The sequence below is a fragment of the Camelus dromedarius genome, chromosome 10 (assembly GCF_036321535.1).
Source record: "Camelus dromedarius isolate mCamDro1 chromosome 10, mCamDro1.pat, whole genome shotgun sequence".
Taxonomy (NCBI): domain Eukaryota; kingdom Metazoa; phylum Chordata; class Mammalia; order Artiodactyla; family Camelidae; genus Camelus; species Camelus dromedarius.
The window spans coordinates 60,886,797-60,913,364 of record NC_087445.1 but is presented as its reverse complement, the minus strand read 5'-3'; the positions used below and the strand labels follow the sequence as shown (position 1 = coordinate 60,913,364).

The window sequence follows — 26,568 nt, the reverse complement described above, 5'->3', positions numbered from 1 at the left end:
AGGAAGGGGGACCTCAGCATGAACATGTGCAAAGCAACCATTTTGGCTGAACAGCAGGCTTGTTTAGGGGGGAAGGTGGGGTGGGGAGTAGAGGGGGGAGGACAAACAGGGGCAGATGTTGAGACCTGGAGTCTAGGCTGGGGCCAGCTTGGGGACAGCCTTGAATGCTGACCAGGAGCCTGGACTTTAGCCCTCAGAGCGGTGGCTTTTTCTGTGAATCTGATGAAACTCTAGAACTCTCCCCTGACAAATGTATATGCCTGATGTTTGGCACCCAGGTCAAGGCTTCTGGGACCCCCTGAAGTTCTTCCAGGAGCCACAGAGATCCCAGGATATGAAGCTGGTTCCAGGTGCTGGGGAGCCATTGAGTGTTTTTGAGCTCAGGTATTGGCAGACTTGGACCTGCACTTTAGGAGGGTGACTCTGCAGTGATGTGGCCTTAATTGTGCAGCAGAGGAAGCCTCTGACAACCTGCCCACCTGGCCCAGGGCCTCCCAGAGTGTCTCCTGCTTCCTGTAGACCCTGAAGGGCTGCTCGGACCTAACTCAGAGGAGTGGCACCATGTCCTGAACCAGGGAGCCTGCAGCCCAGATGCTAAGTGTCGGGGGAAGGGGCTGAGGCCCTCTCCTTGCTGCTGCCAAAGACCCTTGGTCCTGAGCGCCTGGGCCTGGCCCAAGAAGACTGGCCCTTCACAGCCTTTTGGTTGATCAGCCTGCATACCTGAGACAGTAGCCCTGCTCTGCCAGGCCCAGCCTAGACCAGTCCCACCTGCCTGCTCACCCATCTCCTGTCCTGGATGCCCTATGTTGAGCCTCTATTTCCTCAGACGGCATTCATTTAAGCAGAAAGCAGGCCCAGTGTGGGTGCTGTCCTCACCCTGCCAGGTGGGCCCGGCTGGAGCTTGCAGCAGTAACCTTGCTCGCTCTTCCAACACCCATTGCACAGATGGGACACCTGAGCCCTAGAGAATGCCCAGACTTGCCCACTTATTCTCCAGCAGGTTGGTGATGCAGGCAGGCCACCAGGATTTCCACCCCAGGGCTCTCCTGCCTATGCTTAAAGGACCATCCTCTGGCTCCTGCACATCTACCTGGTGCCCCATCACCTAAAAAGCCCAGGTCCTGTCCTGGAGTTATTCCCTCCACTCAGGCTGCCCAAGCCAGTTGGAGCAGAACTCATTGCTGTTGCTGTAGCTACCATTTATGAAGTGCCTACTGTGTGCCAGACACTTGACATCATGACCCACTGTGTAGACACTGTTACCACATCATATAGGTGAGAAAGATGAGGCTCAGAGGAGTTCCTGACAGAGCCAAGATTAGGACTCAGCTGTGCCCAACTGCAATGCCCAGGCCTTTTTTCCATGCCACATCCTTTCCTCTTTCTGTCATACAACAGGGGCATCAGACTGACTTCCCTAGAAGCTTGGAGACCCAGGAGTCTGTCCATAAAACCAGATGTCCAGGCACCCACCGTGCTCCTAGAAGACCAGCCAGGGGTCAGCGTTAGCAGCCAGGAAGGCCCTCAGCTGCTCCCTTTCCTTTAGCAGAAGAACCGTAGGGGAGCATGAGATGCCTGTGGACCCAGTCTCCGGGGTTCTAGCCCTGCCATTGATTTGCTGTGTGTCGTGGCCTCATCAGCTCCCCTCTTGGGCTGAGCCTCTATCTCCCCCTCTCAATCTGGAGGAGCTGGGCTCAAGGCTCCCAGAAAGCCATGCCAGCCCGAGTGCCTGCAATTCCTTAGCTGGAAGGAGGTGTCTTGGTGCCCTCTGGGCAGAAGCTTTGCCAAGCTAAGGGTTTGGCATGCCATCTTTGCCTGCTCTGTTCGAGGGTGACTGTCTTATTCCAGCAAGGAGCCACCCCCAGGGTGGCCCACTCCAAACCCCAGTGACTCACTTACAGAGTGAGGGGCAGGCGGGCGGGAGCTGTCTCTGTGGCTCTTGGCGTCCAGTGGAGCCCACGGGCCCACGAGCCCACGCCGAGCGGGAACTCGTGTCAACCACTGGCTCCTATAAATCGCAGGGCTGGGACAAGGTGGGACTGTCGGCAGCCCTCAGAGAGAAAGCTCAGCCTGTGTGCTCCGGGGAGGTGACCCGGGGGGACCCTGGGCCCTGCTCGAGGGCGTTAATGAGCGCTCCATCTGGTGCCATCCTCAACCACCAGCTGACACAGCATTTCGGCCGCGCGAGAGAACGCGTGTGTGTTCCAACGCTAGCAAAGCCTCAGTTTTTCCGATCCGGAAAAATCCGTTCAAAGGAAGGAAAATTGATGAGGAGCCGAAGATTGCTTGATTCATGTTTCCTCAGTCTGCAACTTGACTGGTTCACAGCAGACTATCTCCTGGGATGTCTAACAGGGGAGAGACCCAGGCTCAAAGAAGGCTGGGCCCCGTGGGGAGGGCCGTGGCAAGGCCAGAATGGGCATGTGACCTTTCACCTCCCAGCCCAAAGCTCTGACCATTCTGCCATCCTACCTCCCTCAGCCAGGGGCCACGCTCTGCCCTTGGCGCCCGTGGAGTGTGCAGCCTGGAGTACTCTGACCCTCGTCTGGACTCAAGATCTTCCCCTCTCTGGATCACAGCATCAACAGACATTTCTACTAGGAGGCACCCCAGACATGGCACCCAGAGCCCTGCCTTCAGAGAGTTTACCATCTTCTTAAGGAGACAAAAGGGAATTCAGGAGCAAAACCGAAAAATAATAACGATCAACGGCATTTTCTGTGCACCAGACAGTTCTGCTCTAAGGGCTTTTCAGGTATTAAGTCATTTAAACTTCACAACAACCTACAAAGTATTGTCAGCCCTGTTTTACAGGTAAGGAAACTGAGGCACCCTGAGGTTAAGTAACTTTCCCTTGATCACACAGCTAGAAAGTTGTATAGCCTGTTCCTTGAGTCCCTACTAGCAAAGAAGATGCCACGTGGCAAGTTTTAGCCCCTCCTCTGTGCCAGGCACCATCCTCAGTACTGGGGACCCAGTGGTGGACAGAATAGCCAAGGGACCTGCCCTCAAGGAACTTGTCATTTTTCCTTCATTCACTCATCCGTCCAGCATGCAGCCAGCATCCATCCATCCATCCATCTATCCATATCATCCATCCATCCATCCGCATCTATTTTTACTCACTATTGTATCCCTCATGCACAACACAGTGCCTGGCACATAACCCTGGACCAATATTTGTTGAAGGAATGAAGAAATGAAGACAGATTTGGGCCCTGCCCAAGAGCTCTGGGTTCAAGTCTTTTACCCACTCCCAGTCTTGGCGCCGTGGGTAGTGAACACTGCCATGCTCACCTCACAAGATTCTTTTGAGGCTCTAATGGTGAGTAGGCAAGTGCTTTGCAAACTGTAAAGGGCTGTGTAGACATAGTCAGCATCAGGCTGTTGAGAGGCTGTGCCGGCGCCCAGGCCTGCAGTGTTGAGTCCCTCTCAGGTCTGGCTGGTGAGACCTGTCAGATACTTCCCCTTGGCCTGCCAACAGGCCCAGAAAGGAAAGGAAATTGACATTTAATGAGCATCCATGATGTGCCAGGGCTTCACACACTTTAACTCTTTCTTCTCTTTTCTTGTACAGATCAAAGAAATGGAGGCCCAGAGAGGGTGATCATTTGCCCAAGGTCACACAGCCAATGAGGAGCAGAGTCCAGGTCTGAACCCAGGTCTGTGAGCCTGAAAACTTGTGCTTGTGACCATACACTACACCACCTCCCCTTAAAGGGATGCTGCTGCCTGCCTGTGTTCCAAGTATCCGAAAGTCCCCACTATTCAAGGTCACACAGCAAGCTCCTGGCAGAGTCTTTTCAAACTCTGTTTCTGTGTTTCCATTTAGTTTTGCATTGATTATTTCCTTTTTGCTTTATAAGAATTTCCTCCCTTTTTTTTTTTTTTGTAAAGAAAAGCCAACGTAAATGTTCTTCTCACACACAGGTTAACTCCTGACTGACAGAGATGGAGTTTGTGCAGCCACTCAGGGGAGGGGACAGCAGGTCAGCTGCTTGCTGCGCTTCCCGCAGGGCCTTGTCTCAGCCCCTCGAGAGAGTTCACACCCAGATGCCACCTGATGTCACCCATGCCAGAAGCCCCTGACTCCTAATTTACCAGCTTCCTGTGATCCTCCACACAGGGCAGCCTTCTAGGACCCAAGAGGAAACCACACCCTGAAACCTGGAGGCCAGGGAACAGTCTTCCTGGAGACTCTATTCTTGTGCCACAGGCTGGGACAGAAAAAGAAATGCCCACAGCCACTGTCCTGGGCCACCCACCAAGGGCCTGGAATAGCACTGGGCACCTCACCAACATTCTCTGTTTGAGTCTTCTCAACAGGAGAGGTTGGTCTCAATAACCCCATTTTACAATGGAAGGTGAAGCTGAGGCTCAGAGAGGCCAAGTCATCTACCCAAGGCCACACAGCTGGCCAGGGGCAAACTGGGCATGAGACAGGACCCTTGCATATAAGTTGCTTTAAGTCCAAGACTAAAAATAAAACATTGTGCACAAGAAATGCCAAGGCACCTCCTCTAGGCCAGGCACCCTCCGCGGTCCTGGGGACCTGGTCCAATAAGAAACTGGGGGAAATAAGTCCCAGTTCTGCTAAAGACCTTGAGTTGGTCATTCTCCTTCCCAGAGCCCAGAGTGTGCCCTAGGTGAGATGAGCAGATTGAAAGCCTGTCTCTTACGCTCTTTCTTATGTGTTGATTGCGTTCTGATTTGCAGAGCAGAATTTAGGGGGTGAGAGAAGATGGCTGCACTTTGAGAAGTAGCCACGGCTGCACAGATGAGAGTTACAAAGAAGCCGTCCTCCTGCCACTCAGAGACCCCGCTGCCAGCACTCCAAGGCGCTGCGTTCCCCAGCAGCACAGATAGCTGGGACTGGAACAACCCTGCAGCCCCACTCCACTCCTGACCCGCGTCACCATGAGGGGGGCTGAGCAGACGAATGGCAAGCCCTGGGCCAGACACCAAGGGGAGAAAGGGACCGCACCAGGCCTCCCGCGCCGGTGGATGGTGGACAGTTGGCAGCATCCTCTCTGAGCTTGGCACTCCGGAGACTCCTCCCGGCCCTTCTCCTGGGCAGCCCCTCACCCTTCACCCCAAGACCCAGCGCCTCAGTGCCCCCAGCCCCTCAGCAGAGGCTCCTCCTGTCTCTGGCTCCAGCTCCAGCAGGCTGGCCATTTAAGGCTCCACCTCACCCCTTTAAATTCTATTTTTTCAAACCACATTCTTGAACTTGGCAGATAACGTGGCAGCCCGACAAGAGCCCTATTTACTCGGAGAGCCGTGAATGGGCCCTTTATAACAAGCTTCATTAATATTTCTACCTATTGGCCAGCTCTCCGTTTCCTCCCCCTATACAAACAGATTCTCCACACAGAAAGACTTTTCAAATGCTCTTGTTGACTTTCCCCAAACAGGGAGGGCAGCCGGGCTGGCCAGGGTGTGTGAGTGCGTGTGAGTGTGTGCGCAGGGGAGGGGGCGTCTGTGGGCGTGTGCCCGCCAGCCTGCTGCAGGAAGGAAAGAGGCCCACTATTCATGGGCAGGGGCGGGCAGCCTGGGTGAGTCCAGGTATGCTGCGTCTCACAAAGACACACTGAGCCCAGCCTGTGCCGTGAATTCCAGAGCTCTGCCCGGGGGAGCCGGACTGTCCCTTCTCAGCCCCTGCTGCCTGGCCTGGTGACCCTAGGCAAGAGTCACCTTCCTCACTCCGGGCTTCACTCTCCTTCTTTGTCAGTTGGATCTACATCGTGTCACTCAAAGTGTGGTCCATGCACCAGCAGCATCGGTATTGCTTGAGGGATGCAGATTCTCTGGCTAGATTTGCTGTATCAGCACCTGCATCTTAAGATGCTCGGGTGATGTGACTGCACGATGAGGATTCGGAGGCATTAGATCTACAGCATGTGCCCCTCACCACCACCGGGGCTGTTCTACGGCTCACAGATCTTAACCATCATTGAGAAAGGAGCCACCAAGCTGTTTTATTCTCTACTTGATGACCACAGGCCTTGCCCGTGGTTGGGGCTCAGGAAACAAATGAACAAATAGAAAAGTGCATTGTCAAAGTTCAAAGCCTTATGCTAATGACAGAAATTCTTCCTCTTCTTGGGGGGAGGAGATAGCTCAAGTGGTAGAGTGTGTGCTTAGCGCGCAAGAGATCCTGGGTTCAATCCCCAGGACCTCCTCCAAGAATAAATAAATAAACCTAATTACCTACCCCCCCAAAAAAATTAAAAACAACAACAAAAAAGAAATTCTTCCTCTTCAGCGTTTGAGAATTTGTGAAGAACAGCCTGATCCATCATTTGGAAGGTCACACAGCATTGAAAGGGAACTTCTAATATTACAACAGATGGAGTGAGCTCCCTGTCCTTTGGAGATATGCAAGCAGAGGCTGGAGGGCCTGTGAGGGAAGGCAGAGAAGGCACGGAGTCCCGCATGTAAAGGACGTGCCTTTGGGGCTGAGGAAGAAACACTGCAGAGAATGCATGTCATCACTGAGCATGCTCACGGGGGCACAGTGGCGCCTTGCAGGAAGGCAGAGTGAGTTCTAGTGCTAATGATGCCCCCATTGAGGATGTGGGCCTTCGCTTCCCTGCCATTTCTTCATGTGATAAACGTTTATTCTAAGTGTCTGGCTCTCTGCTGGACTGTGGGGACATGATAGTCAATAAAACAGACTTTGCCCTTGCTCTCGTGGGGGAGAGACTCCATCAACAAATAGATTAAAAAATGAACACAAATGCTGGGGAGGAAGCAGAGGAGGGTGAGAGACAATCTGTGTGTGTGTGTGTGTGCGCGCGCGCGTGCGTATGTGGTGGTGGTGGTTGGAGGGAACATATTAGCCGGGGGAGTCAGGGAAAACATCACTGAAGGGTGATTTTTAAATTCAAACCTGAAGACAGAGGAGCCAACCATGTGAGGAGCTGAAGGAAGGGTGCTCTCAGCAGAGGGAACAGCACGTGATAAGGTCCTGAGGCAGGAAATGCTTGGAGCTTTGCAGGGGTTCAGTGTGGCAACAACAATCCTCATACAGGGGGGAGAGGGATCCATGATGGGTGGTAATTTCCACCTTACAGACCCGCTGGGATGGAGGATGGCACAGAGTAAGTGCTCAGAGCATATTGTGTTTGCTATTAACTGATCTTCAGTCACTTGTGGCTGCTTCAGGCCCCTATCAGGACAGCTGTCTGCTCTTTCCATCTCTCGGGAGCAGCAAGGGCAGTGCCCAGCCTGGGCCAGAGCCCAGGACAGGGTCAGTTGAGCTGGAGGGGGTTGAATGAGCTGCCTGTGTGCATCTTGGCTACCTACACCTTACCTTTTGGGGGAGAGGATGGCCTGCCCAGCTTTGGCTAGCCTAGATGGCTTGGACAGTATTCCATGACTCCCTACCTAGGTGTCAGCAGCCAAAGGCCAGACCCTCTTGGGAACACAGAGCCCTCTGGCCAGCCCACACCCTACTCCCTGGCCAGCCCTTAAGTACCAGGCTGTAAATAACCAGTTCTCTCCGCCCCTTGGGGCTGTGGGCGAGCCCACCACAGGGGCTGAGGGGGTTGGATGGAGCAAGGCAGGAGGCCTATCCCAAGAGAGGCCTCTTGATTTCTTCCAGCTGAGAGGTCCCTACTCTCAGGCTATGGAGGGAGAGATTGGTTCAGATCCTGGATTTGCCCCTGACTCCCCAGGAGTGTTTCAAAATCTGCCTTAGCAATTTAAGCCTCAGTTTCTTATCCAAAAAATGGAGTTGATAATTTCCTCTGAGGGTCACTGTGAGAATTAAGTACTACAATAGATGTGTGAGCTCTGTAAACTGTAAAGTGCAATGCACTTGGAAGTGTTTACGCTTGGGGGTGAACAGTTCATGTCATATTTGAGGTCATGAAGAGACAGTTTTGGCACACAGTCCCAACCCTACCTCTGCACAGATCACAGCACTTCCGAGAATCTCAGTTTCCCCAACTGTAACATCTGGATCCTTGTCCCGACCTCAAAGGGTTGTTATCAGAATCCAATGAATTCAAACAACATCTGCATTGAGCACCTGCTATGTACCTTTCTCACAGCACTCTAGACATCTTGCAAAGGGTAGGTCCCCTTGCCTTCTTCAACTTAAGGGAATCTTTTCCTGAGGACTCAGGACAATCCAAGGATATACTCAGGAAACCAGACAAAGGACAGGAGAGGAGAAGGCATCTAGGTCTCAAACTTGGCCCCCACAGTCAGGTTGCTGGGCAAGATTTTGCTTCAGTCTCTTACTGTCCCTGTGACTTTGGCCACGTTACTTAGTATCTGCAAGCCTCAGTTTCCCCATCCAGAAACTAAAAAGAATGTTAATACCATTGCAGGCTGTTGCTATGATTCAATTACATCAGTTGATAGGGCTTAGCCCAGTTCTTGGCCCATTGTGTTTGGCACATTTGAAATGTTTGCTGCCATTGTAAGGAGCAGTAAATAGTAGTTCCTTGTAGTAGTAACACTAGTAAAAATAGTAGTAGTATACATACTAATAGTAGCAGTAGAGGTGATGGTAGAAGTAGTAGTAAGAAATACCAGTATTACTAATAATCGTAGCAGAAGTACTAGCAGTACCAGTTGTACTAGTAAATAGTGGTAGCAATGGTAGTAGAAGTACTAGTTGTAGTGGATGAACTAGTATGACAGTAATAATAGTAGTGCCAAAGGAGAGAGGTAAGGCTGAGAGAACACCACCCCTCTTAATTCGGGGGAGACAGGACAGGGTCCACTTTATGGAAACTGGGAAGGAGAAGGGTCCGGAGAGGTGAGGTTGGCAAGAAGAAATGAAGGGGGTGCAGAGCCCTAGAAATTGGTGCTCGTCAAATCCTCTGAGGCTTGGTGAGAGAATACGGCTGTTTCAGGGATGGAGTCTTGGGGCTGTGGGGGGCTGTGTCTCCCCTAGCCCCTCCCGCTCCCCCAGGGACGCAGAGACAGAGTTTGCTCCCAGGAATCCCAGAGCCCTGGAGGAGGCAGTGTTGTGGGTGCCTCTGGTGTGACCTCCTCACACACTGAGGCTGTGTGTGTGTGTGTGTGTGTGTGTGTGTGTGTGTGTGTGTGTGTGTGTTTCTCCCCTGGGTCACAGAGCAGGAGTGATGATTTTGTGGGCTCCAGAGACGTGCTTCCCGCTGCTCCAGTGGGACCAGCTTTTGAGGGCTTGGCGGCTGGGCTTATGTGGAAGCCTCAGCTCTGCGTTCCAGCTCCTCAGCTGCCAGAGGGGCGAGTCAGCAGTGGGGCCTGGGAATTCCCAAGAGGGAATTCAGTGTCCTCCTGCTGATAAAGTGGGTGGGGTTTACTGGGAAGAGACTGAATAATCACAAGGAGGGGCACTAGAACATCCCCAGGCTCTGCTCATCTGGAAGAGTGAGTGAAGCAGGTTCCTAGCTGAACCATTCCCAGAACTTCCACGGAAACATATGTCTTCTGGCATTTTGGAGTATGATCCCTCCAAACTTCCCAGTCTTTGATCCCACTAAGCAAGTTTGCTCTTCAGTTCGTCCCACCTCTGGGCCTTTGCTCATGCTGTTCCCTTTGCCTGAAATGCTCTCCTCCCTTCTGCCTGCCCCAATTCCTATCCATTTTTAAAGCCTGTCACAATGACACCTCCTCCAGGAAGCCCTCCTAGATTGTCTAGCCCTTGTTCTCTGGTCAGGATTCAGTTTCCTCGCCTGTGCTCCCATGGCATTTGGTTCCAGCTGCTACGAGTAGTTCAGCTTAATAGACAAACCCTGATTCACTAACCAGTCCCTGCCCTCAGAGAGCTGAGAGTTCTCCAAGGCAGACAGATAGTGATGCCCACCCCCACCCCCACCAAATGGGTTCAGGTCATGGGGCTGGTAGGTGTGGGAGGGTGTGGATCCTCAGAGGAGGGTTCCCATCCCAATCCAGGAGGCCTTCCTGGGAGAGGATTCAGCTTGTCTACACTCAACCAAACAATGCAAAGGACACAGTGGATTGTTAGCACCTAGTTTGTAACCTGGCACATAGTGGGTGTGCTTTGGGTACACTTAATTAACATTCAAATTGAATGTGTAGCTTCACCTCACACACGGAACAGCTTCCTATCAACTCTTGTGGAGGAAATCTAGAAAGGAAGAAGAATCTAGAAAACTCTTAATGGATTCCCATGGTCCCTGCAGGCAGGGCCTGTGGGCAGTCCTGCTCTGTTTGGTCTATGATGTCTCAGTGGAGTCTAAGCTAGAAATGAAAAGAGGGAGTCTGGGGACCACAATTAGGATGACTGTTCCGGAAGTCTGGTCCCAAGAGAAAAGTGGGTGTTCCAGAGAAAGCAGATACAACGTCTCAAAATGCTCATCAGGGTCTGAGAAATCACTCTACCAGAACATAGCCCAAGACACACTGCATGCGGTGACTTTGGTCATCAAGAAAAATTGAAAGCCGAAGCTGTCGATCCTGGTGCATGAAAACCATCTGGAGTGCTTTGGAAACACTGGTGCCTGGTCCCCACCCCCAAACCAACTAATCAGGATCTCTGTGGGTGGGGCTTGGAGTCCCCAGGTGATTCTGATGCCAGGGGTGGAGCTCCACTGCCTTAAAGTAGCACTCAACACTCCCCAGGGAAGAAGGCAGGGCAGCGTGAAAGCCGATAATGGAGCATGTTGCAAGAGAGATGGTAGAACTAAGGCAAAACTGTGTGCGTGAAAGGTCAACTTCAGTTATCCAAGTTCAGCTTTGCAGAACAGCTCATAGGAAAAGGCTACAGAGAGTAGAGGACAGAACACAAATTTTAGTGACAGGCAGATCCCCACTACACCACTTGGTACATGACCTTGGGCAAGTCACCAAACATCTCTGAGCCTCAGTTTCTTCATCTGTAAAAGGGGGACAATTGTAGTTCCATTCCAGAGGGTGGCTTTGAAAACTAATTAAAATAAAGTAGAAAAAGGACCCAGAGTTCAATAAATATTAACTCCCAGTCCTCTGACCCAGAAGGTTCCAGACATATGAGGCATCATTGTGCAAGAGATGGCCCTTAACGCCCCTTAACATTCTTATGTATTTACAGTATGGCTTTTAGAGGAAGATAACCAACTCATAGGTAAGTCATTCCCGGGTGAGCAGTGGGTGGACTGACTCAGGGGATAGCTGGTTCTGTTTCTGGAGACAAGAGTCAAGATGCTAGAAACAACAGGATTTTCAACAACGCTGGGTCCTTTGATTTCACAACCACCAACAGAGGGTCATCTTCACCAAGCGATGAAGTTTGGCTTCAGGCAGTTTTGTTCCCTCTTGCAGGACCCTCATGCCTTCATCAGACAGACAGTGAGTGTGCCTCTGTGCCAGGCTCTCTGCTGGGCATAGGGATGGGGTCCCTACTCTCAAGAAGCTCTTCGTCTAGCAGGAAGCCTGGCGTGGCTGTCTGTACCCACCATATACAGCAGAGAAGCTGGGTGAGGAGCCAGGCATTTAAGGGGTGGTTCAGTGGTGCCAATGGGTTACTGGGACTCTTTCCATCTCATCCTAAATATCACTGCTCTTGACCACAAATGCAACAGCTGCTCCAGCCTATGCTGGCCCCCTTTCAGTTTTCCCATCTGTAAAATGGGCTAGGGGGCCAGAGGGAAGTTAATTCAGTGATCTCTTAAGGTCCCTGCTATGGAGAATTTTGTGAAATGAGTCCTGTGGTCCATGTTGGTGTTTTAATTAAAGATTACAGCAAGCTCTGCTTGGAAAATTTCACAACAGGCCTTGGACCCATCTGGCTTTTCCCCGACCGAGGAGGGTGAGGGGTGGTGTACAAGTGGAACAGTGACAGATGAGTGTCATGTGATAAATGGAGAAAGTCCATCCTCGCTGATCTTCTTTCTCATCTTCCACATCAATCCAGTACAAGGCTGTCTGGAAGGGTGAGCGCTGGACTGGGCTCGACCTCTTCCTGCAGGGCCTCAGTCTCTGCACCTCACAAATGGGGACGAGCCCTGCAGTGTCATGTGTTGGAAAGAGCAGGGGACATGGACACCTGGGCTTACCAGGGCCCACTGGAGCCTGCCCTCCACCCTCCAGGAATTCTAAATTTGTAGCAGACAGTTGGATCCAAGAGGAGTGTCACTCAGCTTCTGGGCTCATTTGAGAGCAGCTTTGTGGCAGAAGCTGATGATCTCCGTGATAAATGAGTCCCTAAATTAATCCTTACACCACGAAGCTGAGTGCTTGCGGTTAGCCTGGAGAGGAAGGGAGGGAGGAGAGACGGAGGTCAGGGAGGGAAGCAGGGATGCGTCCAGCAGCACTCTCGCCAGCTTCCCTTCCTCCTTCCTGGCTCTTTCCGTTCTTCCCACCATCTGTTGAGTTCCTACTATGTGCAGGGCCCTGTGCTGGCTCAGAGACCCTGGGAATGAAGCCAGCACAGTCCCTGCTCCCCGACAGATGGGAAGAGCAATCCGGTGTGATCAGCTCTGTAACAGACGGAAGCCCAGGAGGCTGTGGGGACAAAGACACGGCTGGAACCTGACCTGGTGGGTAGAGGGTGCCGGGGAAAGCCTTCCTTGGATGGGAAGGCTTGCAGGACAAATTCATCAGGTAGAAGTGAACAAGGCTCCCAGCAGAGGGAAGCAGGCATCAAAGGAAAGCCTAGGAAAGCCTGGAGCGGGAGCACAGGATGCAGGGGTGGAGGGTGGTGGGTGTGGGGAGTGGAGACGGGCAATCAGAAGGCTCAGCAGGAGATAGAGACCAACTGACCTTAATCCCAAGTGGCCTTGAGTCATAGCCGGGGGACTTCAGACTTTATTCTGAGGCCCCAGGGAGTCAGGGTAGGGTTTTCTCAGGGAGGATAGCTGGGGCTGAAGGGAGGAGAGTGGACTGAAGGGCCTGGAGCCAGGAGCAGGAGTATGTGTGGGAGGGTTCCCTGATTGCTCAACGCTGCTTTTATTCAAGCCCCCAGGAGCACTTCCTGAGGGTCAGCTCGATCTCCTCCACAACACCAGGCTGGCCCGCCCCTCCACAATGCACAGGCTCAGGAGAAAATGTATAGAAGGAGCCTGCCTGCGCTGCACAAAGCCTCCTTTGTGATGAGCCCTGGGGCCAAGTTGGCGCGATACTCTGCTGCCCTCTAGTGAGGCCCGAAGCTGCACACCTGCAGGGTCCAGTGGGCTCCTCAGATGCTGTTTCCCTCCATGCCTTCCCTCTGTCCTTCCCTCAAGCATGGGCGCCCAATGCTCCCGGGGAAAGGTGCACTCTAGGAATAGAGGACAGGCTCAAAACGGGGTGAAGAGGGGGAGGGGGACACCAAGGGACTCCGTCCCAGCTGTTGGAACAGGCAGCACGATGGTCAAGGAAGGGTACAGCTGGCTGGGGGCCCATCTTGAATTCTCTCAAGTGAGTAAACACAGACTACACACAATGGTAACAGGGATGATGTTTGGGGAGATGGTGGTTGCAGTGACTAAATGTTTATGGGCACCACCTGCTTTGTAGGTATTGGTGGAGATGGTAGAATTTCGGTGATGATGGTGATGGGGTTACGATGATGGTGGCAATGATGGGGGTAGAAATAGTGCTAGAGGTGGTGGAGGTCGTATGACCATGGAGCTACTACGAACGTTCTTATATACGTCTCCAGGCGGGAGTGTGCACTCATTTCTATTGGACACGGATGTAGAAGTAGAATTGTTGTGTCACAGGACAGGCATATATTTAGCTTCAGCAGATGTTGCCAGTTTTTTTTATTTTAATGGTTGTATTTATACATTTTCCTGTAGTTCCTGATTCTCCACATCCCCACTTACACTTAGTATTGTCCGTTTTGTGCACTAATGTATCTCAAGTGCCTGGAAGCCCAGCACAGAGAGGGGGCTTAAAAATTTAGCTAAATGAATGCTCAATTTAAGGGTAGCTGAGGTTCACACTCACCACTGGAGAACAGAACCAGAACTTGGCTCTTGCTTGTGGACATCCAGCAATGGACACATTCTGATCCGGGTTGGGAGGCTGGGGCAAAAGTCCCCATCAAACTGCTCATCACACCCCAGCAAGCACGCATCTCTTGTCTCTGCACTTTTCTCAACATCCCTTCGGTGTAGCTCCCCTCACTCCAGACTGAGGAGGAAGAGCAGTCCCATCAAACTAACACACACTAAGATGTGAGTGACCGATAGTCCTTAACCCTTTCAAGGAGAAACTTGTTCACATACTGGGTTTACAACTGAAAAAGGTAACCAGTCAGAGCAGACAGCACCAGGACTTAGAGTTCCTAGTTCTGGGTTTAAATTCTCTCGGCTCAGCCATTTACAGCTGTTTCTCCTTAGACAGCCTCCCCTGCCTATCTCTGTTTTCCTGTTGTTTTTTTTTTTTATCTGAATAACAGGAATGGTAATTCTTGTCCTATCCACCTCAAGGATTCAAAAAAATATAATAGATTAAGGAACTTCTGAGTTGAAAAAATCTTAGAGTTCAGCTAGGGATTTTTATTTTTGCTTTTAAATAATTCTTCACAATATATGAATTGCTTTCAATTACACTGTTTCATTGAAATCACAGAACTATACAAAATAAGGGCCAGACCATTCATCTCTTTTCATAGGAAGGAAAAGTCTAAGAAAGGGGAAATGACTTGCCCAGGGCTCTGTGGTACGTTAGTGCTAGCGCTGGAGGCAGTGGCTCTTTGCTCTACATAACTCTCTACAGATCAGGCTAGAAGGCCCTATAAAACCAAAAGGTCAACTGGCTCTTGCTTGCATGCCTCCAGTGCATGAGGAACTCACCACCACCCAAGAAAAATCACTTGCTAGTTGAGTGGCTCTGATAGTTGGCTGTCATTATTGGTGGTATAGAGCATGTTACATCGAGAGGGGGTGATTATTAGAGCTTTCATATCAAAGTTTGTTTGAAGGAAGAGTTTACAGAAATATTCCGAGAACATGCAGAGACAGCCAGAATGGCAATAATAATAACGATCAATACCTACGGATAGTGTCACTTCCCTGTTTATAACCCTTCAGTGGTTTCCTGATCCTCTAAAGAGTGAGTCCAGATTCTTTGATGTGCCCTTCGTGAGCTGGGTCCATCCTCAAACCACCTCTCAATGCCCACATCTCCCTTACCCCATTCTGGCCTTCCTGCAGGAGGCCCACTCTGCCTAGAACACCCCCACCTATCTCTCATACCTTCCTGCTCCTATAGATCTCTGAATCCTTAACCCCCACCGCCCCCACTACCACCAAGCCCCTGCACACTAGATTGCACTTACCTGTCTCCCTAGCAAGACTATGAGTTCAGAAGGGGCAGGATCTGTATGCGATTCCCCTGCCCCAGTGCGCAGCCTGGAGGGAGACTGGCACTGAATGGGTGACTGCTCCACCCCAGCACATTCACAGACATTTCTGTTGCTCTCCCTAGCCAGACCAGGGGAGGGTTAAACAATTGCCCAGCTCTTGGATCAGCTTTGGCATTGGAGAGGCAGGTGGCCCAATGTTTAACCAGATGCTTGGGAGACTGTTGTCAGCTCAGCTCAGGAACTGAATCCAACCACATCTTCCAGGAGCCGACACCTGGGCCCCTCCCACCCCTTTAGACCCTTCCCTTCCCTGGGCTCTGAGCTGGAAGAAGCTGGAACAGCTGGGGAGGGGGAAGGAGGGAGGAAGATTACAAAATTGGAGGAGGAGTATCTGGAGAGAGTAGGAAGAGCCCCGTCCATGCTCTGCCCAGATTTGCTTTTTGGCCTTGGCTGAGTCTTTCCCATTCCGGCCTCGGTATCCCCATCTGTGCACAGAGGAGACTGGCCAAGGGCAAGTGATCCTCAGACTCCAGAACCCCCTAGCTAGAGACTTTCTCCACCACAGAGGTGGGGGTTGGTAAATCTTTAACTAGCTAGCCCTGGGCAGGCCCCAGACTTTCCGGATGGATGGCTGCCTGGGAAGAGGGGGAAGAGGGTGGGAGACGTTAAGGTGTGTATAGCCAGTCCCAGTGTGGTGGAGAAGGGAGGGTACTGGGGAGGGAAAAGAACGAGACTTGGGCGGAGCTAACTCCGTGTGCAAAGCAGGACATGGAGGAACGCGGGTCCCCCGACGGGTAAGTACAGATTTAGGGAGGTTCAAGGAGCTGCTGGCGCACGGATGGTTAACTCGGGTTGCTGCCACAGGGACCCCGCGCGGAATCTGGAGCAGGGGCCAGAAGGGCCAGAGAAGCCGGAAACGCCCATCCAGGTGGTGCTCAGGTGGGTGTAGGTTGGCTGGGAGGGGGCCGGGCGAGGAAGGGCTCAGTGGAGACTTGATGGACCATCCGCCCCCTTCTCCGTCCCGTCGGACCTCAGGGTGCGTCCCATGAGTGCGGCTGAGCTGCGTCGAGGGGAGCAGAGCGCGCTGCACTGCTCAGGGACTCGGACTCTGCAGGTAAAGACCCCCAGCCGACCCCCCCAACCCCAAAACACACCTACCAGGAAGACGACGGGTCCCTCCTCCCGGCAAATTCCCCCAGGCCCCGCCCTCCCCCAGGTGGGCCCCGCCCTCCCCCAGGTGGGCCCCGCCCTCCCAGAGTGCCCCGCCCCCTTCTCCATCGTGCCCTCCCCCAGGTGAGCCCCCCCGGCGGGGGCCCAGACGTGGCGTTCCGCTTCGGCGCCGTACTGGACGGGGCCCGCACGCAGGAGGACGTGTTCCGGGCGTGCGGCGTGCGGCGCCTGGGCGAGCTGGCGCTGCGCGGGTGAGTGAGGCCGGTTGTCGCCCCGCCCCGCACAGCCCCGTCCCCTCACAGCCCCGCCCCCTGCCGTCCTCCGGGCCTGAGTCCAGCCGCACCCCTGCTGCCTGCAGCTTCTCCTGCACCGTCTTCACTTTTGGCCAGACCGGCTCCGGAAAGACCTACACCCTGACCGGACCTCCTCCCCAGGTGGGCCCAGCACTAGCGGAGCCCCCACGAGTCAGAGGTCGGTGGGCGGGAAGCTCTGGGGAGCCGCAGGCGGCGCAGACTTCCAGAAGGATGGGGCTTGAACGTTACAGCCCAGCCCCATTTGTTTGTAGACAGGAAAACTGAAGATCAGAGAAGTGAAGGGGCTTCGCCAATATAGAGCACTTGGGTTCAAACTGTGTTCCCTTTACTTACTAGCTCTCAGTTTCTTCATCTGTGACATGAAAGTGATAGTTCTGACTGAGAATTAAATGAGATGTGTGGGAACTTGGTGCAGTGCTCTACGAAGGGTAATTGTAACTGGTGGTGGTGATGGCGGTAACCCAGCCCCAGGCTCAGCTGTTTTTGCCCCCAGGGGGAAGGGGTGCCTGTACCCCCCAGCCTGGCTGGCATCATGCAAAGGACCTTCGCCTGGCTGTTAGACCGCGTGCAACACCTGGGTGCCCCTGTCACTCTCCATGCCTCCTATCTGGAGATCTACAATGAGCAGGTGAGGGACTGAGATGAATAGAGACTGCCCACAGGAAAAAGAGGCATTTCTTTTCAAGGAGCCTGGGTCAAGGGGCAGAATGGAGGAGGGGAGACTGTTGACCACAAAGTTTGGGGGTGGATGGAAAAAGGACTCAGAGGGCCCCTCCTTTACCTTCCACCTCATCTCTTAGGTTCGAGACTTGCTGAGCCTGGGGTCTCTTCGGCCCCTCCCTGTTCGCTGGAACAAGACGCGGGGCTTCTATGTGGAGCAGCTACGCGTGGTGGAGTTTGGGAGTCTGGGGACTCTGATGGAACTTCTGCAAATGGGTGCGTGCTACCTTAGGGGAGCTTTGAGGTTAGAGGGATGCCTTGCTTTTCAGCTGTTCACTGAGTGCCCTCAGGGCCCCAGGCTGGAGCTGTGGGTTCAGAGATGACCTTTGTGGGAGAAAGGGGCCAGCAAACCAACAATTCAGACACAGCCCAAGGGTGTCCCCCACCCCAACCCCCAGGCATGCTGATTTTGCCTTCCAGACTCTTTTCCCACCCTTCATCTCCAGCCCTGGGCTTCTGCCTCAGTCTGGCCTCAGTTTTACCTCCTGGAGGGGTCTCTCCATCTCAAGGCCCTCCCTTTCCAGTCCATGCTTCTTCATGTAGCAAACCAAATCCCTCTTCCCCTCCAGACCTTTCCAGTGCCCTGAGAGTAACGGTCATACTTCTTAGCCTAGCCTAAAGGCCCCTCTGTTCCAGGCTCATTCATTCATTCATCAGATACTTACTGAGCACCCACCCTGTGGCTGGCATTGGGGGCACTGAGGTTCTAGGTTCTAGCTGAGCATTATGCCATGCCTCCCAGCTGATCTCTCTGCCTGAGTTTCTGTCCATCCACACAGCAGTGGGAGAGATGATGATAAAATGTGAGTCAGACTGACATTCTTCCACTCAATTCTCTCCAGCCCCCTTTCATCTATTCCTACTAGAGCCAGACCCAGTATGCATCATTCTCCTGTCTCTGTGCCTCTGCATGAGCCGGCCCTCTACCTGGATGTCTTTGCTCCTTTTTCTTCATTGGTGACCACCTGCTCTTCCTCGCAGATCCAGCTCCATATGTTCTTCCCCTCTAGGTCTTAGCCGTCGAAGGAGCTCAGCTCACACCCTGAACCAGGCCTCCAGCCGAAGCCATGCCCTGCTCACGCTCTACATCAGCCACCAAACTGTGAGTGCCCCAGCTTGGGGATGGAGGTGGCCCCGGTTCACCCAGCAAGGGTCAACCTCTGGGGGTGTAAACCATCTTGGGCATGCACAGGAGGTAACGGTGGAAACCCTTGGCCTTGTGGCTTTAATGGGGACAGCCTCTCCCAAGTCTCCATCAAACCCTGTTCCCCAATCCCAGCAGATGCCTCCTGTGGAGCCCGGGGGACCCCCTACAGGTGGGAAGCTGTGTTTTGTGGACCTGGCCGGCAGTGAGAAGGTGACGGCCACAGGATCCCATGGGGAACTGATGCTTGAGGCTAACAGCATCAACCGCAGCCTACTGGCCCTGGGTGAGGTCTGGGGCCAGCTGGACTGACTCCCTGAGTCCCTCATCTGTGCCTTACCCATAGCTGTCCACATGGGGAAGCCAGAGGAGGTCCAGTGCACAAAGGAGAGTTAAAGAGCCGTGATCCAGAAGCCACAGGCCTCCTCTGGCCTCAGCTTGCTGTTGTCTCATACTTTCCCTCTTGGAACTTTGTTTATGGATCTCTCAACCCTGAGAAGACAGTTACATTCTAATTGGGAAGGTAGAAGCCCTCAAGTGCAGAGTGTGAGCCCTCAGACATTCAGCCTGTCCCTTTTGGCATTTGGGAAGGCTGAGGTCCTGGGAGGGGAAGGACACTAACTTGTCTTCCCACCTCCCCACCTGCCAGGTCATTGGGCCTTGAGTCCTTAACAGCTGGGGCCTCAGCCTTGCTCTGTGCACCCTTGGGGAGATGCTCAGGAATGCCTCTTCATTCCATTTATTAGTCAGACATTTCCTGAGCCCCTGCCAAGTGCCAGGCCCTTTGGTGGGCACTGGTGATCAGGGATGGACAGGGTCATCTCTGCCCTCCAGGAGACCCATTCTGGTGGCAGAGGCCCACCTGCGTGAGTAACAAGATGATGTGGAAAGAGGCATTTGAGAGACACAGGCCTGGATGGCCCAGCTGGATGGCCTTGGGCAAGGCGGGGGGTAACCATGCTGGACCTTGCTTTCCCCACCCAGGTCACTGCATCTCCCTGCTGCTGGACCCCCAGCGGAAGCAGAGCCACATCCCCTTCCGGGACAGCAAGCTCACCAAGCTGCTGGCGGATTCACTGGGGGGGCGCGGGGTCACCCTCATGGTACTAGAGTGGGGCTGGCAGGGAGGGTGGAGTCCTGAGGGAGGGCTCCAGGAGAGGAACACTCAGGGGCAGTCCTCCCCAGGTGGCCTGCGTGTCCCCCTCAGCCCAGTGCCTTCCTGAGACTCTCAGCACCCTGCGGTATGCAAGCCGAGCTCAGCGAGTCACCACTCGGCCCCAGGCCCCCAAGGTGAGCAGAGAGATGCAGGCAGAGGGATGGGCAGGGAAGATGGTGGGGAATCAGGCAATAGTTGGAGCCTGAGTTGGCATCATAGTTGAAGTCTGGGACTGAGTCAGAACTGGAATTACAGTTGGAATCTTGATGATGGCACGTGGTTGGGTACGGTGGGGCCGGGTCATGGTCAGGGTTACCGCAGGTCTTGGGTGGGGTCTGATTCGGGCTGTAATTCACAGTCTAGCTGACATCCCAGTTGGTATTATGATTAAGTCTGAGATGAGTTGGAGTTTGTTGTGAGGTGTTGTCTGGGGTCAGAATCTGGGCCAAAGTTTGAACAGAACTGAGTTTGGGGTTGGACGTCAGGGTCCAGCTTAGAGTGGGCCTTGCAGGCATGCAGCTGAGGCTACATGGCACTCTGATACAGTTAGGACAAGGTGCCCCCTCGGGTGGATGCAGCCTTGGGCCTGGATTCAAAGCTGGCCAGTGAAGTATGGGCTGAATTGTAGGCCCCGCTCACCGCCCACCCCTGGAGCCCTCATGCAGTGCCAGTCATGTATGACCATAAACAGCAGCCTTGGGTCTCTTTCTCTGCAGTCCCCTGTGGCAAAGCCACCCCGGCATTTGGAGCCTGAGCTATTGCAGCTCCAGGAGGAGAACCGTCTCCTGCGGTCTCAGTTGCGTCAAATGGACCCCAAGGGTATGATGTCCCCGGGGGCGGGGGCAGGATGAGCATAGGGGCTAGGGCTCCTGGGGCTCCAGCCACCTCCCTCTTCCCTGCAGCCTCTGGGCTCAGTGGGGCCCGGGTGGCCTGGGCCCAGCGGAACCTCTACGGGATGTTACAGGAGTTCATGCTGGAGAATGAGAGGCTCAGGTAGGGCCCCGCCGCCCGCTGCGGGGCTGCCTCTGCCAAGCTGCCTCCCCTCCCTGGTCCCTGGCTCCCCTGCTGTCCCCACCTGCCTCCTGGGGCTTGTGCTATGCTGCTGTGTGTAGGGGCTGACCGACACACCCCAGCCCTGCCTCCTGTCACCATCCTGGGGCCTGCTTTTCCCAGGAAAGAAAAGAGCCAGCTGCAGAGCAGCTGGGACCTGGCCTGTGATGAGCAGCGCATCCTGGCCCAGCAGGTCCAGGACCTGGAGCGGTGAGCACAGCTGCCGGCTGGAGACTGGCCTTGGGACGGAGGGCAGGTGGGAAAGGGCTCAGTGAAATAGTTAGGTCTGACCTCTGGATCAAGACCCCTTGGGTTCAGATTCCAGCTCTGCCACCTACCAGCCGTGTGACCTTGGGTGAGTCATTTATCCTCTCACTGCCTGAGTTTCCTCTTCTTTAAAATGGGAATGATATAGTGCCTACCGTCTTGGGTTGTTTTAAAGTTGAGATTGAGTGAGTTCATATGTAAAGCATTGGGAACAGTGCCCAGCATATGGTAAGCGCTCCATGAGGGTTTGTGACAAGCGGGGACTTGGGTGCTAACCTGGTGGTAGCATTGGGGGCTGCAGGAAGACCCCATTGTTCTTTCTAGGCGCCTCTTCTCTGCCTGCTACCTTCACCAGTCAGGCCCTGGCCCAGCCCCACCGTGTCCCTGTGTGATGGCACCACTTCCCCTCTGCCATGTGAGTATCTGCCCAGCCTGCAGAGGGGAGGAGCAAGGATGTCACAAAGTCCCTGACGTGACCTCTTGCAGGCCCTGCCATCCCTCTGCTCCTGCCCCTGCTGCCACCTCTGTCCCCTGTGCCGAGCACCACTGGCCCACTGGGCCTGCCCACGGAGGGAGCTCCACCTGCCCCAGGTAGGAAAAGTCGAGGTTGAGGGCGGGGAGGCTGGGAGATCCGGAGACCTAGATCCAGGGGGTCTGCAGTCTGGGAGGCTCCAGGACTCTGGGGACTCCGGGGTCCCAGGCTGGGTCAAGGTGGGGAGTGGCTGGCTTTGAGTTCCTTCTGCCCAAGTTTCAAAATAGCTATTTACCTCGCCTCCCCTCTTCCTCTCCATCCTGCCTTCTTTCAGGGACTCACTCTGCCATTTGCTTATTTATTCACCCACTTACATGGCGCTCATTTAGGCATTTACTTAATCACGTGTTCACTTACTCATTCAACAACTTTCCCCTAAGCTCCTTGCTTTGTGCTGGCCCCTGCTCTGGGCACTGAGGATTCATAGACCAGACATGGTTCCTGCCCTTATGGAGTTCCTAGTCTCCAGAGAGGACATCGCCAGGGCCACCCACTTCCCACAGGAAAAGTGACCACAACCCCGTCCCTTTAGGCCCGCCTAACATTCTTAGTGCCCCATGGGGCAGGTATGGCAGGGATGGTGGTATCGTGGTTGGCACCAGGGATGTGGGGTGCAGAGAGGCAGGGCTGAGGGCACCCAGTGTGGGCTCTGGTCTTTCCTGCAGGTGTTTGGCCCTCAGGCCCCAGGTGATGTGCCCCTGTCTGCCCGGCGTCCACCATGGGCGCCCCCACGCAGCCCTGGCTCTGCCAACTACTTGAGAGAGAGGTGGGCCCAGCCCTCGGGTACTGGGGTCGGGGAGCAAGAGGCCTGGGAACTTGAAGGCTCACCTCCTGCCACCCAACTCACTCTGGCCCAGGAGTCACAGCCACTGGACTCAGACCCAAGTCCTGGCAGAGGTGCTGACCAAGGAAGAGGTGGTACCCTCTGCACCCCCCATGCCCATGGGGCCCCCCAACACGTCGCCAGTGCTGAGAGGTGAAGAAGGGAGGGAGGGAGGGGCCCCCAGCGTTTTCTGTGAGCGTGGGCCAGAGCCCACTTTCTCCAAACCTTAGTCTTCCCGTCTCTGAAATAGAGGGCAGGTTAAAAGGTGAGAATTCTAAGGTCTTTCTAGTTCCCCAACTTGGAATTCTCTTCCTAGGGCCACCTGCATTCCCAGATGTGTGCTGGAGCCCATGGTGTACATGGCAGTGGGGAGGGGAGTGGGTACCACCTGAGACTTCCTCAGAGGATGTTGGGACCCTGTTGGGACCCTGGGTAGGGAAGGGCCCAGGGGAGTACTGGCCTCAAATCTCACCATGCCCCTTAGGTGGGGCCACAGTTCCAAACCTGGCCCGGAGACTGGAGGCCCTCAGAGACCAAATCGGCAGCTCCCTGAGACGTGGCCGGAGCCAGCCACCCCCCAGTGAGGGCACACGGAGCCCTAGCCGAGTCCTCCCTCCCTGCTGAGGGCAAGTTGGGGGACGCAGGAGACCACCATGTGACCGTGGACTGGGCTCTGCTCTCCTGGGCTTCAGTGTCCCCGTCTGTTAAATGGGGTTGCAGCTGCTGCTCCAGTCTGCACCTGGGCTGGGCAGAGGACATTTCCTGAGGGATAGAGGTGGGGGCTGGTGGGACAATTTGAGGGAGCAAAGGGAGGGTGCCACCCCGGACTAGGAGAAATGAGACTGGATTCAGGGGAAACCAGGCAGCCAGTGATGAAATATACAAATAAAGAGAAGCATCATCTCCAGGTCTGGTTGGTTCTGTCCTCTGACTAGTCAGTTACTTCCCCGTGGGGGTATCCCAGAGAGGAGGGGCTTTTGGTGGAGTCTGAGCAAGAGGAGGCAAGGACTCCACCTTCCCCTTCTGATCTGGAATATTCCAGGTTCCCATTTCCTTTCCTGTATTATACAAGTTTTAATTGAGCAACTACTACATGCTACTGGGCAGGCATGGGGAGACTGAATGGTGAGCATCTCCATGAAGGGGATCTGGGGAAAACTGATTTGGCTTTATGCCAGGGCAAGTGGTGGACCGAGGGGCTCATACTCTGTGCCAGCTGCATGTGTCCTGGTGCTGTGGCTCTGTGACCCTAGGCAAGCCCAGCACCCTCCCTAGACCACTTTCTGGTTTTCAGTCAATTAGATGGAGTACATGGCCTGTTCTGATGAACTCTGATGAGGGTCAAGGAGTTTAGGACTATCATGATTCCCAGCACAGTGCCCAGTAGGATGCAGTGGGTCTACAGTTTGGGGTAAGGCCAGACGTGATATGAGAAATTGGGGGTGCAAGTGGACGGACTTTAATATGGAAAGAGCCATGAGGTTAACCTAACTCTCCCATTTTATAGTTAGGGAGACTGAGACCCACATGGCTCATTCTTTTGTTTGTTCATACATTCACTCGCTCATTCATTCAACAAACACCATTGGCATCAACTGCAAATCAAAGTGGCAAAGAAGACTGATAAGGGACAAGCTGACTTTGCCCAGGAAGCTCACAGTCTGGTAGGGGACAAACAGACATTTACAATCTCACACATGTGCTTTAATGGGGTAAGCCCAGGGCACTGAAGGCATGGAGGGTCACCCAATCAAAAATTGTTGAGAGGGTCAGGGATGGTTCGCCAACGAGAGCCATAATTAAGGCTCAGAGGGTAAACAGCAGTTGGCCCAGGGCAGGTGGAGGGGCTGCGGAGGCAAAGGCTCATTGACCTCTGGGTTCCAAAGGTTGTCAGGGACAGGAAGTGCATGGCCTTGTCAGCCACATCAGGAGTTGGGGTTTGTCCCTAGGGCAAGGGGAACCATGGAAGGGTCTTGAGGAGTCACCATTTAGATTTGCACTTATGTTATGCTGGCCACCCTAGCAGGTGGACTGACTGGTAAGGATGAGCTGGAGGCAGGAGACCATTGAAATGACCAGTGCAGGGCAGATGAGACACCTCCATCAGCGGTACCTAAGCTAGCCTCGGGCTGGGCATCCCTGAGATCTGGACGCTGGGCTCAGGCAAGGCTCCAGGTAGACCAGCCTCAGCCAGTGGCCAGAGGGCAAGCCAGGGAGCTGCAGGAGAAGACAGGGGAGCATGGGGACACCCCTGGGCAGGGGTCACAGCCGTCCTCCAGCACAGTGCTCAGACTTGATACCACATCAGCTTGGCTGGCTCAGCAGGTTTGAGCCTGGACTCTTCCACTCCACAGCACCCTTATCTCACTTACTCTGTCATGGCTCTGCTTGCTGGGAGGTCTGTAGCCTCAGGCAGAGGAGGCCCCTGGCACTGAGCATGAAGGCTTTTTCCTTGGCTGTCTTGGGAAGAATGGACAGGGACCACCCAGGGGGACCCTGGCTATTGCTGGTTCATTCGTGCTTGGACGATTCCTTTTCCCACTGCAGCCAGCCATGATTTTCCAGTTTCCTAGTTCCAGCTCAGCAAAACCCCTACTTACTTTCCCAGAGATAGACACAGGACTCAAGGCGATCAGTCTCCACTACTGCCATCTCAAACCATGTGACCATCTCCTGGTCAGCATCCTTACCCTCGAACTGCCGCTTGTCCAGAGTCCCTAAACCCTGGAGTAGTTCCATGGCATACCAGTAATGTATCAAGACTCTTCAAATCCAGTGTATTTGTCTTTTTTTTTTTTTTAACTGAGAACTGTGGATTCTACAAAAGACTACTTTCTGGCTTTTCCCAGAATACTGAAACTGGGGGGAAGTTCTGTGGCCCCATGAAATAGGATGGTAGTTCTCCAGAACTGTCAAACTTAGAAGAAGGTCTCTGGTACATTAGGATTGGGGGCAGCTCTTGGAAATCCTGAAGCACTGTGTGAATTTCCCAGAATTCCAGATCCCCTAAAAGAGCTCTCTGAAATTATAAAACTTTGTGTAGAAGTTGGGAGGGATTCTCTGGAATTTTTGGCTGGGGGTGGGGATGTTCATCAGTGCTTAGAAGGCTGTCCATGAGTTTCTAGAGTGCTGGCAAATCTAGAGATCAGCCAAGGTGTCTGGAACCCTGGTTGAGTTCTCCAGATCCTTGGGGTCTCCAGCTCTTAGCCAGTGCAGAATGGGGTTAGCTGCATTGTTTCAGTTTCATGGCTGGAAGGATTAGGTAGGAGAAAAGAAGCTTCAGGAAGAGCATGCCTATGGATGCTTGTGTTTAAAAGGCCATAAAGTCTCCCTTCAGTGACCAACCCCAAGACCCCAAGATGTGGAGACAACATGAGATTTTGTGGAAACCCTACTGCCAAGAGCATCATGAGATGTTCCCCGTCTCTCTGTCTGCTTCAGCCTTCTCTCAAACCCCAGGCGTGCCCTGCTTTCTCTTACTCAGGGTCTTTCTTCCCTTTGTCTAATGACACATTTGCCCCAATTGACATTTATTCAGTTTGGTACACAACAGATTGATTTCAGCCCCTTTGAGGGATATTTTGTGGCCTCTTAGATTACTTTTTCCATTTATATCTCCTTGTTGAGCTTCCAAAGACTTGTCTTCCTTTATTTTAAGGAAACAGACATGGTGGAGCAGGGTTGGGCAGGTAGAGGTGGTCTTGCTATGAAACAAGGAGAAGCAGCCCCTAGAACTTGTAAGCAGGTTGGTGTGGTGATTGGAGACCAGGGCTGGAGTCAGGAGACCTGTTCTAAGCCTGCCCTGCAATCTACAAGCCCCCTGGCCATCACTGACATCTACACTTGCTAGCAAGCAAAGAGAGCTCTTTAAAAGTTGACCAGAAGTGTCTTCCAAAAGAACCTTCCTTTGGCTCATGGCTCTGATCACACGCTGTCTCTCACTCATCACACATTTACTAAATCCTTACTTGAAGGCCAGGCCTGGTCTACTAGGCATGAGGGACCCTGGCCTGATACTGAGCCACCGCCCTGTTCTCAAAGAGCTTCCAGCCAAGTCGGGGAAAAGGACTATCAGAGTGGCAATTGCTATGCAATGGAATAAATAGCAATTAGCAAATTTATGAATGAATGCCGTATATTAATGCATTCATTTCTCA

General features: G+C 53.5%; 1 protein-coding gene across 5 annotated transcripts; it reads left to right on the top strand.

Moving 5' to 3' along the window:
- Nucleotides 1-15,486: 15,486 nt before the first annotated feature.
- KIF12 (kinesin family member 12) lies at nt 15,487-23,318 on the top strand. 5 transcript variants are annotated; one of them, XM_064490438.1, is made up of 19 exons: nt 15,514-16,029; nt 16,100-16,174; nt 16,271-16,349; nt 16,529-16,656; nt 16,764-16,839; nt 17,213-17,347; nt 17,520-17,655; nt 18,450-18,541; nt 18,719-18,869; nt 19,568-19,686; nt 19,769-19,873; nt 20,456-20,558; nt 20,642-20,732; nt 20,913-20,999; nt 21,381-21,471; nt 21,543-21,647; nt 22,254-22,354; nt 22,446-22,485; nt 22,896-23,318. In XM_064490438.1, the coding sequence occupies exons 1-19, from the start codon at nt 16,004-16,006 to the stop codon at nt 22,962-22,964; spliced, it is 1,809 nt and encodes a 602-aa protein (XP_064346508.1). In that variant the 5' UTR covers nt 15,514-16,003; the 3' UTR covers nt 22,965-23,318. The 5 variants fall into 5 exon arrangements, with proteins under 5 accessions (XP_064346509.1, XP_064346508.1, XP_064346507.1 ...); XM_064490437.1 differs by having other exon boundaries at nt 15,538-16,029; nt 22,446-22,564; XM_031450266.2 differs by having other exon boundaries at nt 15,541-16,029; nt 18,722-18,869; nt 22,446-22,564.
- The last annotated feature ends 3,250 nt before the right edge of the window (nt 23,319-26,568 follow it).